We start from the raw sequence: 14,145 nt of genomic DNA on the forward strand, positions 1-14,145 counted from the left end.
TTTAATAAAGCATTATTTGCATGCATTTTTCAGATGCTCGAACCAGTTGCAGAGACTACTATATCCGATTAACATAATTCTGGAGCTCTTATTGAGTCGGCTAATGATAGCAAGGATTCCGTCAATTTACACATCCAGTAAATTGCTGTTAAAATGTTGACAATGATCAGATCTATCAGTCTTGTCAAGAACATCTTGTGCGGGAAATACAAATGAAAATGTAGTCTTGATGTATAGTAAACAATATTGAATGAATGTCAGTTCTCAGAATGCCATTGCTAGTCTTGGAATGTTTACATACACTTTCCAGTAGTTTAGTGCCTCATGTGGCGCAGAGTGGTAAGCAGCAGTTACTGCAGTCGATACTCTCCCCACAGCCTGAATTCGATCCCAGCGGACGCTGGTTCTCAGGCAGCCAGCTCAGGTCGACAGCCTCCCATCCTTCCGAGGTCGGCAAAATGAGTACCCAGCTAGCTGGAGGAAAGGTAACTGCGACTGGGGAAGGCAATGGCAAACCACCCCGCTACAAAGCCTGCCAAGAAAACGTCAGCGAAAGCAGGCGTCCCTCTTGGAGTCAGCAATGACTCAAGTGCTTGCACGAGAGGTTCCTTTCCTTTCCTTCCAGTAGTTTAATGGTCTCTCTCTGTGGGGATGGGGAGATTCCAGGGAAGGAGAAGAATCTGAACATATCTGTATTTGTGTTTTGAAAGGTTTACTCTCTGAGCTTTCAGTATATTTATTTATTTATTTATTTATTTATTTATTTATTTATTTATTTAAAACATTTGTATCCTGCCCTATATCATTAAGATCTAAGGCCGGCGTACAGGATAAGTACATGCTGAAATGATATGAATAAATATACACTGTATAAAAGTTGGCAGTCCTGTGGGCAATCCAAAGATTATTTCAGGGGCATGAAAAGAACCTCCACATTTCAATGCATGTAAACATGCTTGCAAAGCAACTGAGAGAGAGAATGTTCTGTGATTAAGAGTAGGTCGCATAGAGAGTATTGAATAATAAACCCCCTTTTTAACTTTCAACATGCATTTTCATTCCGAAAAGACGTTTCTCAAGATTATCCAGGGTCATCTTAAAAGGTTGTGGTTGGCTTCTGTATTTTAGATATATTTTTTAGGTTTGTGGCAAATCAACCAGGTTGTGTGAATCATGTGTTTTAAGTCTTGCTAACTTTCCGATCAGTGCTTCTGATCTCTCGCACATGGTCCGGAAAACTATGGTGACATGGAAAGGAAAGGAAAGGAACCTCTCGTGCAAGCACTGAGTCATTACTGACTCTTGGAGGGATGCCAGCTTTCGCTGACATTTTCTTGGCAAGCCTTATAGCGGGGTGGTTTGCCATTGCCTTCCATGGCCATGATTACCTTTCCCCCAGCTAACTGGGTACTCGTTTTACCGACCTCAGGAGGATGGAAGGCTGAGTCGACCCAAGCCGGCTGCCTGAAACCAGCTTCCGCTGGGATCAAACTCAGGCCGTGGGGAGAGTTTCAGCTGCAGAAACTGCTGCTTTACCGCTCTGTGCCACACGAGGCTGCTATGGTGACATGCTGAGTCCATAATTACAAAGGAGTTGGTGTTGTTGAAGTACCTCTTCACCTCAAGCTTATTCCCACACACTCACATGCACACACTGCTGCTACTCTAACTATGGGTCAGTTCAGACAACACACTAAACCATGGTTAGGCCACTAACCCCTTTGCAGCAAATGTTTAGTGAGTGTGTTTAAACCATGGTTATGGTTCATACAACACTCTAAGGCCATAGCTAGACTTAAGGTTTATCCCAGGATTGTCTTGGGGTCAAACCTGTTCATCTAAGTGCCACACAGGGCATCCAGTGCTCAGGCAGGGACGAACCCGGGATGATCCTGGGATAAACCTTCGGTCTAGCTATGGCCTAAGTCATGGTTCACATGACATGCTAAGCCATAATGTCCTGGTTTAGACAACATGCTAAACCATGCTGCTTAACCACAAAATGGTTAATGGAATTCATGCATTCCCTTAACCATTTTGTGGTCAAGCAGCATGGTTTAGCGTGTTGTCTGAACCAGGCCAATGCTTAGCTCAAAATGCTTAACCACCATGGCTTGGCATGTCATCTGAACAGGATCATTAGTATGCTCTTGGTGTTTAACTAAATACGCCTTTTGCCAAATTCTGTGTTTCTTGAACAAAGACATCCTTCTGGGTAGGGCACAGTGACACCGCTTCCTCAGAGATGACTCACCTGGCAACTCTAGGTGTGGCAGAGGATCCTGAGGAGGTCAGCTCACCTTTTGCCTTAGGTTATTTTGGAGAGGCTGGGGTGACAACTATGTTTATTCCTATGCCACCAACGTTTTTGTGCAATGGACGAGGCCTTCTCCCATCAGTAGATCATGTATTGTACTCTGCACACAATGAGCAGGAGGCTCCCAAAAATGCAGCAGTGCTGGCTTATCACAGTTTGAAGTAAACAAATTGCCATGTAAAGAGCCCCCCTCCTCCATAATGCTTATTACCATCTAAAGAGTGGAGGGAGGCATAAGGCCTTTAAGTCCAGAGTCTAAAATTACCTAAGTGCACCACTGTGAGCTACTGCAGTGCCGTTCTAAAAAAAAAGGTTTATCCAGCTTTCAAAAGCTTAAAGGAGAGCTTTCCAGATGCACCTACATCGGAAGGAGTTCCAGCAAGAAGGCCCAATGGGTAAAAATGATAGGTACATGATGTCTTAGAGTAGGTACGCTTGAAGGTTTTATGTCAGACAAGAGCCTGGCATTTGGCAAAAACAAAACAAAACTGTTCCTTGTTAAGAGAATGAGATTTCAGCGAATTAGAGCTGGATTTAATTTCCTCTTGTCTGCTGAAAAAGAAAAAGAATCCTAGTTATGAATAATACATGGCATTCTTTAATTCGTTATTCAGAAACACTGTTGAGAAATCAAAATGTATAAATTTAATTACCCACATTTGGTCGTTTGTTTTCTATGGTGACTATGTCATCATGACCACACTGGAAGAGCAGCTGGGCTTATTCCTAGTGGACACTCCATGGGACAGGCTCATGATGCAGGGAAAGGGTTTGACCTTCCTTTGATGACCTTTCTTCTCAAGAGCATGGCAAAGGAGAACACCAGTACCAGCATCCTCCTGGCCCCAGGCCAATGTAGGCAGCAATAGGTCTACAAGGGAGCACTCCACACACATTAAACAACAGACTAATGTGGAACCCAGGAAAACTTCCTTAAACTATTTCTCCATCAGTTCTCCATCTATCCCAGAATGGTCTACACTGACTGACAGCAGCGGCTGAGGCTAAGTGTCCTGTATATCACCTTTTCCCCAGAGATGCCAGGGATTTAACCTGGGATCTTCATAGAATCATAGAATAGCAGAGTTGGAAGGGGCCTACAAGGCCATCAAGTCCAACCCCCTGCTCAATGCAAGAATCCACCCTAAAGCATCCCTGACAGATGGTTGTCCAGCTGCCTCTTGAATGCCTCTAGTGTGGGAGAGCCCACAACCTCCCTAGGTAGCTGATTCCACCGTCGCACTTTCCTGATCTCCAGCTGGAATCTGGGTTCCTTTAACTTGAGCCTGTTATTCCGTGTCCTGCACTCTGGGAGGATCGAGAAGAGATCCTGGCCCTCCTCTGTGTGACAACCTTTTAAGTATTTGAAGACTGCTATCATGTCTCCCCTCAATCTTCTCTTCTCCAGGCTAAACATGCCCAGTTTTTTCAGTCTCTGTTCAAAGGGCTTTGTTTCCAGACCCCTGATCATCCTGGTTGCCCTCCTCTGAACACGCTCCAGCTTGTCTGCATCCTTCTTGAATTGTGGAGCCCAGAACTGGACACAATACTCTAGATGAGGCCTAACCAGGGCTGAATAGAGAGGAACCAGTACCTCATGTGATTTGGAAGCTATACTTCTATTAATGCAGCCCAAAATAGCATTTGTCTTCCTTGCAGCCATATCGCACTGTTGGCTCATATTCAGCTTGCGATCTACAACAATTCCAAGATCCTTCTCGTTTGTAGTATTGCTGAGCCAAGTGTCCCCCATCTTGTAACTGTGCATTTGGTTTCTATTCCCTAAATGTAGAACTTGGCATTTATCCCTATTCAATTTCATTCTGTTTTTTTCAGCCCAGCACTCCAGCCTATCAAGATCACTTTGAAGTTTGTTTCTGTCTTCCAGTGTATTAGCTATCCCACCCAATTTGGTGTCATCTGTAAATTTGATCAGCGTTCCCTGCACCTCCTCGTCCAAATCATTAATAAAAATGTTGAAGAGCACTGGGCCCAGGACTGAGCCCTGCGGCACCCCACTCGTTGCCTCTCCCCAGTTTGAGAAGGTTCCATTGATAAGTACTCTTTGAGTCCTATTCTGTAGCCTACTGTGAATCCACCTAAGAGTTGTTCCATCTAGCCCACTTTTAGCTAGTTTGTTAATCAGAATGTCATGTGGTACTTTGTCAAAAGCTTTGCTGAAGTCAAGATATATGACGTCCACAGCATTCCCACGGTCCACAAGGGAGGTTATCCTATCAAAAAATGAGATCAAATTAGTCTGACAGGATTTGTTCCTGACAAATCCATGTTGGCTTCTAGTAATCACTGCATTGATTTCAAGGTGTTTACAGATTGACTTCTTTATAATCTGCTCCAGAATTTTCCCAGAGATGGATGTCAGACTGACTGGTCTGTAGTTCCCAGGTTCCTCCTTTTTGCCCTTTTTGAAGATAGGGACAATGTTAGCCCTCCTGCAGTCATCCGGCACCTCACCCATCATCCATGATTTTGCAAAGGTAAAAGACAAAGGTTCTGAGAGTTCTTCTGCTAGCTCCTTCATTACTCTAGGATGCAGTTCATCGGGCCCTGAAGATTTAAACTCATTCAAGGAAATTAGGTGTTCTTTGACCATTTGTTTATCAATCTCAAACTGTAATCCTCCCCCCTCAACTTCTGCTTCACTTTTTCCAGGGGGTTCATAGACCCGCTTTTCGGGGAAGACCGAGGCAAAGTAGGATTTGAGCACTTCAGCCTTTTCTTTGTCGTCTGTTATCAATTTGACATCCTCATTAAGCAGTTGAACCACCATTTCTTTCCTCTGTCTTTTACTACTCACGTATCAGAAGAAAGCCTTTTTATTGCTTTTAGCATCCCTCGCTAATCTCAGCTCATTCACAGCTTTAGCCTTCCTGACGCCATTTTGGCACTTCTGAGCCACATGTCTGTACTCTTCTTTTGTAGCCTGGCCTTCCTTCCACTTCCTATATGTATCTTTTTTTGTTTTCAGGTCATCTCTAAGCTTTTTGTGGAGCCACATTGGTTTCCTCTGTTGTCTTCTATCTTTTCTCCTGGTTGGAATTGTTTGTAACTGTGCCTTTAAAATTTCCCTTTTTAAATACTCCCACCCATCCTGCACTCCTTTTCTCATTAGGCTCCCTTGCCACGGGACCTTACTTATTATAGTTCTGAGTTTATTAAAATCAGCTTTCCTAAAATCCAGAGTCCGTGTATGGCTACGCTCGACTTTTGTCTCCTTCATAATCAAGAATTCAAGTATGACGTGGTCACTTTCCCCCAGAGTTCCCGTAACTGCCACTTTATCCACTAAGTCAACCCTATTGGTCAATAACAAGTCAAGGATTGCTGATCCTCTAGTTCCTTCCTCCACTTTCTGTAGGAGAAAGTTATCATCCATACATGTCAGGAATTTCTTGGAAGGGCCGCTTTTGGCAGTAATGGTCTCCCAACAGATATCAGGGTAATTGAAGTCCCCCATCACTACTACATCACACTTCCACATGCTTTTACTCTTTCCAGGAAAATGCTGCCCATTTCTTCTATTTCTGATGTTCTGGCTGTGAATGCCATTGCCTAGGAGGCCAAAATGACACCACCCACGGATCACCACCCACTGATCAGGGGAAACCCATGGTTTTCAGAAGTACAAACAAATCTTAAAAATGAGAAACTGGGTGGGAGATGGAATGAAATGGAGTATCCTGCACCAGGCCATGGCTGGCTATCTGCCACAGTGAACAGGAGCAATGCAAACTGGGACATTTTAATGGAGGACCTACTTAGGAAAATAGGGAGATGCCTTATACAGAGTTGGACCATTATCCACTAAGTCATCCCTATTGGTCAATAAGCTCTAGCTCAGTGTTGCCAACAATGACTGGCAGCAGCTGTCCAGCATTTTAGTAAGGTGGTTTCCCTGCACTCCTTAGAGATGCCAGCAATTGGACCTGGGATGTTTTGCATGCAAACTATGAGGGGGTCTACAAGTCATTCCAAGTACTACTTTTTTGAAGGTGCCATTAATTTTGACAGGCCTTGTGCAGGAGACTTTCCCAAGGGACTGGGACACTGAAGTCTTGCTGTATAGCCAATTTGGAAACAGAGTATTAATGTAGCCTATTATATTCCACCCACCGTCAGCCATTGATCCAAGGGCTCATCTACACCAAGCAGGATATTCCACTATCAAAGTGTTATGAAAGAGGTATATAAAAGGCAGGAGCCACACAACTGCTTTATAGCGGTATTGAAGTGCACTGACAACTGTTGGGGCCCATTGACACATACTATATGCCGCTTTCATAGTGGAATATCCTGCTTGGTGTAGATGTGCCATGGGCCCCAACAGTTGTCAGTGCACTTCAGTACCACTATAAAGCAATAGTGTGGCTCCTGCCTTTTATATACCGCTTTCATATCACTTTCATAGTGGAATATCCTGCTTGGTGTAGATGAGCCCCAAGTCTTCTTTTCTTTACTTGGGAAATAATGGCCTTTAGTTTTGTTTTCTCTTGCTTGTTCTTTTATCTTTGAAGGTCGTTTTCACACTGGTATAGGCATGATGTATTGGTCAATGTTGTCAGCAATGACTGGCAGCAGCTGCCCAGCATTTCAGGCAAGCAGTTTTCCTGCCCTACCTGGAGATGCTGGGGAACGAACCTGGGACGTTCTGCATGCAAAGCGGGTCCTCTACCTCTGGGCTAGGGTCCCCCTTCCCAACTGCTACCATTGCCAGCTACACTTGGCTGCTTTAATGACATATTATATTGCTTTATTGTTATTGTATTGTATTGTATCCTATTTTTACATTTGTTCATTTTACATTTTATACTTGGGGATTTTTTTTTAAAAAAAATGAAAAGCAGTATAAATCTTCTGTTCTTAGCAAACATTTTACCATGGCTGTAGCAAGTGCTATATCACACAGGTTAACAATAAGAGTTTATTAACAGAGCAGATATATTTTTCTTGATTTCCTGCTTTAACCCATATATATCTGAATTCATGCTTATTTGACTCTACTGTTTGTGTTTTCCAGAATGCCCAAGCCAGCTATGATTTCAGTAGTAATGACCCATATCCGTATCCTCGCTATACAGATGATTGGTTTAACAGGTAAGGAGCACAACTAACCATGGCTAGATCGAAGTGGTGTTCCCTATACAACTTTCATTGTGTTCTTTCCTGCTTTTTATTCCACATCTGTAATAATTTTACAAAAGGTAGAGATTTGGCCCATGCTGCTTGTCGGGAATTGGCAAAGCTTGGCTGGCTGCATCCTGGAAGAGACGGCACAAAACCACTGTCCCAACATGACTACAAGTGATGCTACATGTAATGCAGGCACCCAGTTCACCTTAATAGAACAGGTGGGCAGTCAAGAAAATTAGATGTCTGCACAATGGGGGTGTTCATGTGAAGCCCCCCCTGTCAAAAGTAGCATCATTGGTGTGATGAAAGAGAATGGAGCCTACCCATTCCTCCAGGAGTAGAAAAACAATGGGGTAGACGAGAGAAAATGTTCACTGTAATCCTATCTGTTTTGGATCCTAATGGTCCATGATCAGGGAAATTCAAAACAAAGATGTGTTTGGGTTTTAATATGCTGACCCTTCAGCCTCCTGCTCTCCTGTTTTTCTCCGTGCAGACCTAGTTAAGGTGGCCACTTACAAATTGCCCCCAAAGAGGAAATGCATCACAAGACAATATTATAGGAGATGAATGTGCCCAAGAATCTAAGGGCATGGTTAGACAAGAAGGATGGAGGGGGAGGATCTCACTTTATGATGATTGTGAGTTTCCCCCCGTCTACACATGTATGTGATATCCTGGAAGGAAGAGGACGTCACGCCCGCCATTTAGGGTTTTTTTAATTGAAAATGAGCGCAGGAGCACTCCTATGCAAAAAGTAAGTGTTGGGTTGTTGTTGTTTTTAAAAAAACTCCCACTCCCCCCACCCCACCACCAATGGGCACAGAGCTCCTGAGGAGCTCTATGCCCCATGCTCAGGTCCCAGCTCATCATGGTTACTCACAAGGAGTCGGGACGAAAATGAGACGGGTACCTACATGTCCCACGATCTCGGAATGAGCCCGAGATTGTGGAGGGGAAACGGAATTATACTGTAGGGCCATATCCTGCCCCGGGATCCCCTGTGTGTCATGTGGATGCACAGGGATGATCCCGGAGCAATCTCCGGGATATCGTCCCATCTAGTCATGCCTTAAGCATAAGGCAATGATGGGTTCTGAGTTCCAAAACAGAAAACCATTCGTTTAAATGCACAGTTTCGTGCTCCCACCCTTATTTCACAGAAGGCACACTTCAAAGCAAAGGACTGGGCTGAAGCTACCCACCCCCTTAATTTATTTCTTTTATTTACTTATTACATTTCTTTATCACACAATAGCAGAAGCTCTCTGGGTGGTTCACAAAAATTCTGGGCGGTGTCCTAAGAATGCCTCCAGAGCCTTGCATTCTTGGAAATAAAGATGGTGCAGCTCTGGAGGGTGGCCCTTTGCTTTGCTTCCAGTTGTTTTGTTTTTAATTAAAATAAATCTCTAAAAGTTTTTTTTAAAAAAAAAATCAGGAGGGGCAGAATGCCAAGGGAGGTGTCTGTGGTACCCATGGGCACAGCTCATTATTCCCAAGGCCTCTTAGATAGCTAAATGCCCCTTCTCTCTTTCAACATGTTGAAATGCAAAAGCAGTGCAAACTGGACTGTGTTGCAAGGCATCAAGAATAAAGATTCAAACACCTACCATATGCTCTTTCTAAGGTATGAATGTAGAATAAACAGATCTATAGGTTCTATGTATAAGCTCTGCTTCTGCGACAAAGAGAACTAGATGTCAGCAGTCTCCCTGCTAGAGCAGCATTTGGGGCAACGTTTAATACTAAAACCTACCTCATGCCTTACAATGCTGGCCACAGATGCCGGATAACAGATGCCTAGCTACAGAAGATTCCTGCATTGAGCAGGGGGTTGGACTTGATGGCCTTGCAGGCCCCTTCCAACTCTGCTATTCTATGATTCTATGTTTCTAAGAGCATCTCCTATCATTCCATTAATAGAGTTATCAACAAAGCCCCCTGTTACTGAGGGAAATATCTCTGGCAAAGCAAAACAAAAAAAAGTTGGCCTTGGCCTCACCCTGGTGCTACTTCAAAGAAGGAAACAGAAAGCAAAGCAAAACAACAACACAAGCAGATAGACGCAAAGGAAACCTATGTATCTTATTAAATTTAGCAGTTTTCATTAAAACAAGAATGTAATGTTTCTAAAGCAAGGAGGTCAGTTTGCAAGTGTCCCTCACTGGGCTCGGTCGAAATGTACCTGTTTCTCTCTGGGGCTGAGCTAAAGGAAAAATCAGGAAAGTACCTGTTTGTTTATTTTCGTTGTTTTCTTTGAAAAAATTTTTTAGGCTGCTCTTCAGAAGGAAAACTATGATGAAAATAGAAAAGAGTAAACCATCAATGGCCTGGTTCAGACAACACACTAAACCAGCGGTTCTCAACCTGTGGGTCGGGACCCCTTTGGGGGTTGAACGACCCTTTCACAGGGGTCGCCTAAGACCATTGGAAAACACATATTTCCGATGGTCTTAGGAAACTGTATTGACTGAACTATGTCATGTATCATCTTTTGTATTATTAAAGCTATTGTTATGTATTATTTTCATTAGCAAACCATCCCATGACAATGAATCGTGTAGAGAAGAACGAAAATAATTTTATGGTTGGGGGTCACCACAACATGAGGAACTGTATTAAAGGGTCGCGGCATTAGGAAGGTTGAGAACCACTGCACTAAACCATGCTGCTTAACCACAAAATGGTTAAGGGAATGCAGCATGGTTTAGCGTGTTGTCTGAACCAGGCCAATATAAAATCACAATATGAATGTTCTGCAGGTTTGCAGTAAAACCCAGCTGTAGATGCTACAATTGGCCTGTACTTATGATCAACACACACACCTATGTTTAGGTTGAGTGACCATTTTTCTGTCACCAGAAAAGGAGGACCAAAGAGGATGGAAATTTGTATATTCTAATGCATATGTATAGATGCACATTTAGAATGGATTACTTTAAACAGAAATACAATACATTTTTCCATAGTGCAGAAGAGAATGCTAGGTGACCTGTCTACCTGCTCAGTCTGTTGTCCAGGTGTTAAGTGCTGATGGGCAACTTCAAGGTCCATCTCTTCCTTCTGATGGCTCTTTATCTTTAAACTGGACAGGACTTCAAATAGAGGAGACGTTCAAATAGAAGAGTAAAGTAGGACACATGGCCACCCTGTGTGGTGGAGTTCTCATTGTGAAGCTGAGGAGCAATAGCAGATTGGGGCCCCAGAGATATTGTGAAGGAATTAAAATGGTGTGTGCCAGCAGCAGAAGTTAGGGTAGCCAGGTGTCCTCATTTATTAGACGGGCTGCCAGAGGACCCTCCTTGGTTTGAGGACACCCTTTGTTTGAAGTGCTGTCCTGTCTAATTCTAGTTTAAAGATAATGAACCGTAAGAACGGTTGTCCATCAAGAGTTATTGCCTCAACAGCAGACTGAACAGGCAGACACACAGCTCACGTGGTCAATCTTCCAGACTATGGTGTATGTACTGTATTTTTTAAATAACATGTATAATAATTATTGATACATTTGCATCAATATGTGTACAATAGCACATGCCATTTTATGCATATTGTATTTATTTATTTATTTATTTACAACATTTATGTACCACTCCATATCCAAAAGATTTTGGAGTGGTGAACAATAGATAGAATAAAAGAATAAGAACAACATATAAAAAATTACTATTTTTAAAAGTTCTGATAAAACCCAAGTTCTGGTAAAACCGTGGCTGGTCACTCAAGGACAGTTTACAGGAGGTGCCAGAAGCAACACTAAGTTGGTACCTGCCTGATCTCCAAAGGCAGGGAATTCCAATCACTGTCTTCTTTTGTCCTCTGAGGTCCTCTATCCTTGCAAAATGGATGATTTTCGGAAGAATTTCCATTGTACAGATTGCCCTCTGCATAGGTCTCCATGGCAGCAATCAGTGCTTTCTCACACGATTTGCCTGATAAATTTAATAAGCTTGCACCCAGTGGAGGCTGGTGGCTCCTATGTCACTGGAGTGACTGGGGTCACTTTTGGCTTCAGCCAGAACAAGGCAGAAATTTAAAGGAGGTATCCAAGGTGCTGAAGCCATAGCTCCTTTAGAGTTCTAGATAGCAGTCCTGATTGACTCATGGTCATGTACAATGGATGGTTTAAGGTTTTTGGAGGGTGTTGATGCTCCCATGAAGCTTTGGCTGGAAACTCTTGTCTTCCTCTGCAGTCATGGAACCAGATGTGCTGGGGAAGTATCTGCTGCAGCGAACAACAATATCTGTGGAGTAGGAGTGGCATATAATTCAAAGGTGGCAGGTAAGGCATAAATTAGGGAACAAAATTGTGGTTTCCTACAGTGGCAAAATTGCCATTTTAGATCAAGTGAGTTAAAGTATCTCTTCTGTCACTCTTCTTGTATGTGTGTGTGTGTGTGTGTGTGTGTGTGTATGTATATGTATATATATATTATTTATTTATTGCATTTATATTCTGCCCCATAGCTGAAGCTCTCTGGGCTGTTTATCTATCTATATCTATATCTATCTATCTATCTATCTATCTATCTATCTATCTATCTATCTAGAGAGAATTTTCTTTTTTGCATCTTCATGTATTCTCCTTACTTTTCTTCCCCTACCCTGCCCTCTCTTCTGTTTCTTTGCTTACCTTGTTGGCCACCATTGTTCTGAAATGTATGTCAATTAATTAAAGGTGCAATCCTATGCATGTTTAGACAGAAAAAAAAATCTATGACTTCCAGCATTCACCTTGGCTTTCTGTTTTTCTGCCTAAACATCCATAAGTGGATGGTTTGAAGGGGATTTTTAATTCCCCCCCCCCTAAAAATCAAATGATGGAGGTATCTGCTGTAAACTTGGCATGGCTGAAGCCCTACTTAAGAGCTATCAGGGTGCCAAGTTTCATCTCTATCTTTAAAAAACAATGGAGATGTATGCACTTTTGTTAATTCACATTGACGATTATAGCATGGTTCTCGGAAAATGGAGCGGTTTTCTGACAAGCAATCCAGCAGTGCGGAGAGGTGGACCCCCTCCAGAAATTGGATTGGAGAACCCGCTCAACAGAGCTCCACACCAAATTTCAGGGAGAAGCAGACCCGCTCTGCACACCCCTAGTGTCTACATACAAATCCATAATTTGACAAATAAGTTACTGTTGAGGTTTACAGCACCATCAAGTGGCCAGCTGATATCAGAAGAAAAAAAGTCATTGTGACTCAGGTTCAAGAAGGTGGCAAATGAGTCTCCTCCTTTCAAACCTGAATTGGACAGTGATAGAGAAGGTTAAAGGAATCTGTTGGAATAAACTTGAAGAGCAAGTTTTATCTGCAAGAGAGTAATGAAAGGACTGTAAACCTTTCAAAAAAAAATGAGCAGATCTGAGACACAGATTGAGCAAAGTCTTCTCCCTGATGTTTACTATCTGCAGGGATAGTACTCAAAAATGTGAACTCCAGTTGCAGTCTGAATGGGTATATTCCAGAATTCTCTCACCTACATCTGTCTTCTTCTTTTGCATAGACAGTTCGAAGAGACAAGGCCAGCTAGGCTGTTTCCCATATAGTATTGTGTTGAATGTTCTTACCTGTATTTCAGATTAGTTGCTTGGCTAACACAGAAGCGGGTAGAAGTCCAGCTTTTGGACTTCAACTCCCAGTATTCCTGACCATTGGCCATGCTTTCAGGGTCTTCTGGGAGTTGAAGTCCAAAACATCTGGCTATCTACTTTCTGCTCACTTGTAGTCTAACAATTTAAATGGAGGCCTTTCCTTTCTGACTTTCCAACTGTTCTATGACTGTTCCTTCAGTCTATGACTATATACATTTTGATGTTAAATATGTAAAGCCCAAACTTACGTAAACACGAGTTAAGTAAATTATTTTTGAAATGCAAGCATGCTTTAATTACAGAAGTCAATCTTACATTCAGAAGACAAAATTATTCTGATATTTCCTCTCTCAAAATGATGCATTCCTGCCTCTGTCACCATTCTGTGAAACTGTATGTTAGAGGAACTGAGGGTTTGCAGTAGAAAAAAATGCAGACCAAAGTTTGATGTGTAAGGCTTCTTTTGCCTAGAATCATAGAATCATAGAATCATAGAATAGCAGAGTTGGAAGGGGCCTACAAGGCCATCGAGTCCAACCCCCTGCTCAATGCAGGAATCCACCCTAAAGCATCCCTGACAGAATAGAATCATAGGGGATATTATAGGGGATATTATCCCCTATGAATAGAATCATAGGGGATAACGGGATATTATCTTGAGATGTCAGCCTGGTGGTTGTTGTTGTTTAGTTCAGTGTTGATTCGATCCACAGGTATCCGAATGCTCGACCAGCCATTTATGACTGATATTATCGAGGCTTCCTCTATCAGCCACATGCCTCAAGTAATAGATATCTACAGTGCCAGCTGGGGCCCTACTGATAATGGTAAGACGGTGGATGGACCAAGAGAGCTAACTTTGCAAGCTATGGCAGATGGGGTGAATAAGGTAACGTTTCGTTTTAAAATCATTCTGCTGTGTCACTGTGTGATATCTGACTTTTCATGCAAGTTGTTTACACCCTGTAGGTTTCTATGTGGCCTATAAGCAGCATTCATGTACAGATCAACAGAGCTCATTGGTGTGGGCTTAAATGTAACAGTGAATTGGTACAGAAGATCCTTTTGCCTATTCCGCGAT

The 14,145-nt window shown here is 42.7% G+C and overlaps 1 protein-coding gene across 1 annotated transcript in view; it reads left to right on the top strand.

Annotated features, from left to right (window-relative positions):
- Nucleotides 1–14,145, top strand: part of PCSK2 (proprotein convertase subtilisin/kexin type 2) — a 230,149-nt gene that overhangs the window by 190,943 nt on the left and 25,061 nt on the right. Inside the window, exons 6-8 of the mRNA XM_063125359.1 lie at nt 7,356–7,432; nt 11,662–11,750; nt 13,778–13,953. Coding sequence (XP_062981429.1) covers nt 7,356–7,432; nt 11,662–11,750; nt 13,778–13,953 — 342 coding nt within the window. The remainder of the gene's footprint in view (nt 1–7,355; nt 7,433–11,661; nt 11,751–13,777; nt 13,954–14,145) is intronic.

The sequence above is a fragment of the Elgaria multicarinata genome, chromosome 4 (genome assembly GCF_023053635.1).
Source record: "Elgaria multicarinata webbii isolate HBS135686 ecotype San Diego chromosome 4, rElgMul1.1.pri, whole genome shotgun sequence".
NCBI classification, from domain to species: Eukaryota; Metazoa; Chordata; class Lepidosauria; order Squamata; family Anguidae; genus Elgaria; species Elgaria multicarinata.